We start from the raw sequence: 4,591 nt of genomic DNA, 5'->3' as shown, positions 1-4,591 counted from the left end.
AAAACTGGATAAAGCTGCAAACACAAGTTCAGCCAGTGACCATGTTTAGGCAGGTACTTTAAAAAAATGCAGTGCAAATTTGATTTTTGCAGGTGGTTTGATCTTTTACATTATTGATTTTATTGAGAATAAACCGTACTGTAACGTTCACAAGAACCAGACGGTTGGGGTCTCAGTTTGTCCGTTTATTCGGCACATAAGCCAGCGGGTTGTTAACTCAGGGGGAAGCGCTCTCGAACTACACCTCTCTTCAGCCTGGCACACACACAGAACAACCAGGTCACCCCACCCCTTCCTGTACACCACCCTCACTACTTCCTGCAGCCCAACCAAACATGAATCTTAAAGGAACAACAACAGTGTGCAGAGAAAACCAACATGTCACTGTCCAGTAACACTTAACCATCGTTACAGTACTGTACTGACTGAAAATGCATTTGCAACATTGTGGCTGAAGTAACTTAAGCTCCAGTTTCCAACATTCACTTGCTGATGAATAGAAATGCAGATGGTAAAATATAAATTCGGAAGGTGGCATGGTGGAGCAATGGATAAAACATCAGACTGGGATTCAGAAGGTAGCACGTTCGATGAGAGCCCACACACCAGGTGTGTCCTTGAGTAAGACAGCCAGCACTAACTCACTGCTCACCCCAAGGGTGATGGGTTAAATGCTGAGATCTAATTTCCCCCTAGGATCAATAAAGTCTGTAAAATTCATTGTGCTTTCGGAATAATTAAAATAAAACATTCAAAAAGTGTTTTTCATTTTTTTATTGTAGTGCTGATGACAATTTTCCCCTTATAGATTTAAGGATGGCCTCGCAACACTTGGTGTAATCCATGCCCTGCAGCAGCATCCTTTGTTGTTCCAACCCTTCATGTGCTCAAGACCAGAGCCGCTGACATCTGATTTTTTAGAGGACATGTTTGCTGTGGTCCTGAGCGAACCTGGCAGTTCAAGACGGCAGGAAGAAACCAGGGTGCTTGGATTCTGGCGAGACTATCTGATAGACGCTGAAGGTTTGTTTAATACAAAACTTGTACTGCAAACAAATTTCTACGATCAGTGAAAACCAATAAAGCAGCTCTTTCATGAATATTACTTTTATGATATATATTTTTTAAGTTTAAACTGTCAGGTGATATTTCTGCTATAGAACAGAAGCACTTTTTTTGTCTTTTAGCAGTTGAATCTCATCCCTTGGGGGATGAATGTGCTGCCAGCAGTGGCTATTGGGGAGCTACCTAGCATGAACAAAACAATAATAACAGAGTCAAATTATCACCTTTACAGTTTCTGTTTAAAATGGAAAAATTGTACCGCAATAGTAAGTCACCACAGAGCTGCTGTTTTATATATTTTTTTATATTGAACTGGTATGGGTGTTTGTGCTATTAATCTTGGAAAAAACAGTAAAAACATAACACTTTGGAACATTTGAGGATCCAAGTTTCTGATATTCTGCTTTGTATTTGGAATTATTATAAAATAAAGAATTATCTTTAGCTACATTCTATTTAATTATAGATACCAAAACAGCAGTCTCCCTACAAGACATCCTGATGTTTGCCACGGGCCTAAACAGCATTCCACCAGCTGGAATGGAACCAAGACCAAGATTGCTGTTTGGTGATGCATCACGTTTCCCAATTGGGAAAACATGTGCAAACACCATTGTGATACCAATGGCTCAGTCATATAAGCAGTTCCAGGATGATATGGACTTTGGAATATTAAACTCTCCTGGTTTTGGTCTGTATTGATCGACTTACAGTTTGATCCTCACACTGTAATATAGTCCTCATTTCAACTGTGTTTTTGTTCTTATACAAAAAGGTTTGTTTAAAGAAATTGGCTAGATATCTGTTGGGCCAAGGCCTTTGTTTTAGTTACAATGCTAAAGTAAATGTCTGTGATTTGAAAGGATTACTTTTTAGTACCCTTAGCTTTAGAATTCCCTTTACTACTATCCAGCATTTAGAAAAGATATATTCATAGATATTGTACATTTTACACAATTTCTATTTCAGTGCAAAGTGTAATTTGCCTTGTTAACGTTAACAATAAATCTTATTACTTAAATTAGAGTGTTTTTACTCCTTTATTTTATATCAACCTGTATTAATAAAGCTAATAATACCAACACGTGTCTTGCATTTAAGGTGGAGGTTAAGAGAGTCTTCACAATATCATCTGTTAGGATAAATAATTTATTTGATCTCATCGTCACAACTGATATTCTTATTTGGAAAAACACAAAGGCTATTTTTTTAAGTGACTATAAACTGATGAACTATAATTGTGATCTACTTGAAGCAAAAAACATTTTTTTTTTGCCTTAACAAAAGTGCAGGTGGTGCATTATTATAACCACAAAGTGGAATCCACAGTTCTGGGATGTGTGGGAACCTTGGCATTACAACCCAGCAAGTCCTTTTAGTCTGATGTAGTTCTCCACACAAGATTCAAATGTCTGTGATGAACTGAAGCCACTGTTTAGTCCTTCAAAATATTCCTGTAGGTGAGGGTCTCCACAGAAATCGGGAGTTGAACTCATCCTGAACTGGCTCAGCTCTTGATGTCCAACTGCAAGGCCACAGTCGCGTCCACCAAACCTAAAAGTTTGTACAAGGAAAATTTTTACTATTAAAATACTAAGAAAACGCTACAACATCCTTGTCTCTGTAGGGGGGGGGGGGGGGGGGGAATTATGCTTAAAGTGAACATATGCTTTTACTTAAGACCACTGGCTGTATTATGGCATTGAATAGACTAGAAGGTGGTCAGAGTTCCTGTAACTACCTGTCTTGAACAATTGACTTGCTGAAAACATTGGCAGATTTTTGTCATGTATTTAAGGAGATAATATAAAACGGCTTTTCATAAATTTTAGCACTGGAATCAACATGTGAAAAAAGTAGACCTATTTAGTCCAAATTTTGGGTGGTACAAACACTGTGGTGTCTGTTTTTTATGACCATACAGTAAAAGAAGACTATATGATCAAGTGCATAGATCAGTGCGCCCCAGGGTGACTGTGGCTACAATGTAGCTTGCCATCACCAGTGTGTGAATGTGTGTGTGAATGGGTGGATGACTGTTTGTGTAAAGCGCTTTGGGGTCCTTAGGGACTAGTAAAGCGCTATACAAATACAGGACATTTACCATTTAGAGATTAAAAGGTGCTAAAAAAAAATGTCATTTTTGTGATTTCTACTTAAATTACAGACTTTTGATTTTTCACATTTTAAATTGACAAGAGTGATACAAACCTATGAGGCAGGTAATACATCACATCCGGTTTACCAGATGGACAGCGTGACTGGCTAACTGGACGGATCAGGTGCGTGTTCCACTTTCTTTTGCATTCATCCAGATCCCTCTGAAGCACAGCCATGAAATTGAAGCGCACCAAGCACATGTGTTCATGACTACCATTAAAGAGGTGCATTTCCTTCATGTCACTCAAAAGGTCCATCCAGAACTGTGTTCTAGAAGAGACAAAAACATACCATCAGTTCAAAATCACTATCCTTCAAAGCCTCACTATTTCTTACGTTTATGAAACTGTTTCTTGAGTTGATGTAAAGTGCGTGCATTTTGAATTTCTATTCATCTCACTTTCTTTATTGACAGTTTAAATTTTCTATCTTATACTTGGCTACACATTGAAGCTATAAAGGAAAGGTGGTGTAATACAAATCAAGGCTTCTGCATCACAGACTATATATTACAGCCACACTTTTATTTGCTTAATATAGTTGTTTCTTGAAAAATTTTAAAACCTACCGCTGTTTTCTGAAGTACGACCACCAGCTTTCAATTCTTTGATTTGTTATTGAAGATACATACATATGACTGGCAGCTCCTGCAAAAAAATCCTGATGAGATGACCGTAAGGCACAATGCATTGCTGCCATCGTCCCATTTTCAGTGCCGCAGTCTGTGCGAAGTCGCACTGGTATGACTCCAAACTCTGAAGCACACTGAACGTAGTGTTGAGCTATGACTTCTGGGTTGCTGTTAGTTGCTCCGCAAACCAACCATAATATCTTCCGCGAATAGCCATCAATACAACCACTGATAGTCAAACCATATGGCTTTAATTTGTCATATCCATCAACATGCCAAGTGTGGTTTGGTCCAGGTGAATCGTAAACTCTTCGTAAAAACTTTTTCTTTGAGCGCTTTTGGACTCCAGATGGGTCGAGTTCTGCCATCATCACCATTACATCATGCCTTTTCACAGAAAGATGGTGTTTCTGACGCAGTGTCTGCCACATTGAACGGTATCCATAATGTTGACCAGGTCCCTTCAGCTCTTCTATTATTGCAGCACAAATCAAGGCCTGAGTTGAGTAATGTTTTTTGCGGGACAGTGATAAACTTCTTAATCTACTTTTAAGTGTGGTCAGACTGATCTTCTGTTTATGTTTTGAGGCCAAAATGTCCAATGTTTCATTATAGGAGTAACCGTCTCTGAAATATTTCTGAATGAGGTCTTCAATGGAAATTTTTTCTTGAATTGATCCTTATAAACAGAAAAAAAATAAGATGGGAAATGGTAAAATAGATCATCAGACAAGA

General features: G+C 38.4%; 1 protein-coding gene across 1 annotated transcript; it reads right to left on the bottom strand.

The window, feature by feature from the left end:
* Window positions 1–2,284: 2,284 nt before the first annotated feature.
* LOC113006754 (uncharacterized) lies at window positions 2,285–4,334 on the bottom strand. The gene is made up of 3 exons (XM_026142916.1): window positions 3,794–4,334; window positions 3,277–3,495; window positions 2,285–2,619 (listed from the first exon to the last, which is right to left on the bottom strand). The coding sequence occupies exons 1-3, from the start codon at window positions 4,285–4,287 to the stop codon at window positions 2,421–2,423; spliced, it is 912 nt and encodes a 303-aa protein (XP_025998701.1). The 5' UTR covers window positions 4,288–4,334; the 3' UTR covers window positions 2,285–2,420.
* Between the last annotated feature and the right edge of the window lie 257 nt (window positions 4,335–4,591).

Source organism: Astatotilapia calliptera, chromosome 15 (assembly GCF_900246225.1).
Source record: "Astatotilapia calliptera chromosome 15, fAstCal1.2, whole genome shotgun sequence".
Classification (NCBI taxonomy): Eukaryota; Metazoa; Chordata; class Actinopteri; order Cichliformes; family Cichlidae; genus Astatotilapia; species Astatotilapia calliptera.
Note: the sequence above shows the minus strand (reverse complement) of the source record. Positions and strands in the feature narration are given on the sequence as shown.

What these genes read in the sequence shown, in the direction of transcription:
- LOC113006754 (XM_026142916.1), bottom strand. Translation starts at nt 4,287, where the DNA reads ATGTGGCAGACACTGCGTCAGAAACACCATCTTTCTGTGAAAAGGCAT. An exon ending in TCGTACTTCAGAAAACAGCG is followed by an intron (nt 3,496 to 3,793) that starts GTAGGTTTTAAA and finishes TGTCTCTTCTAG; the next exon opens with AACACAGTTCTGGATGGACC. An exon ending in ATGTATTACCTGCCTCATAG is followed by an intron (nt 2,620 to 3,276) that starts GTTTGTATCACT and finishes ACAAACTTTTAG; the next exon opens with GTTTGGTGGACGCGACTGTG.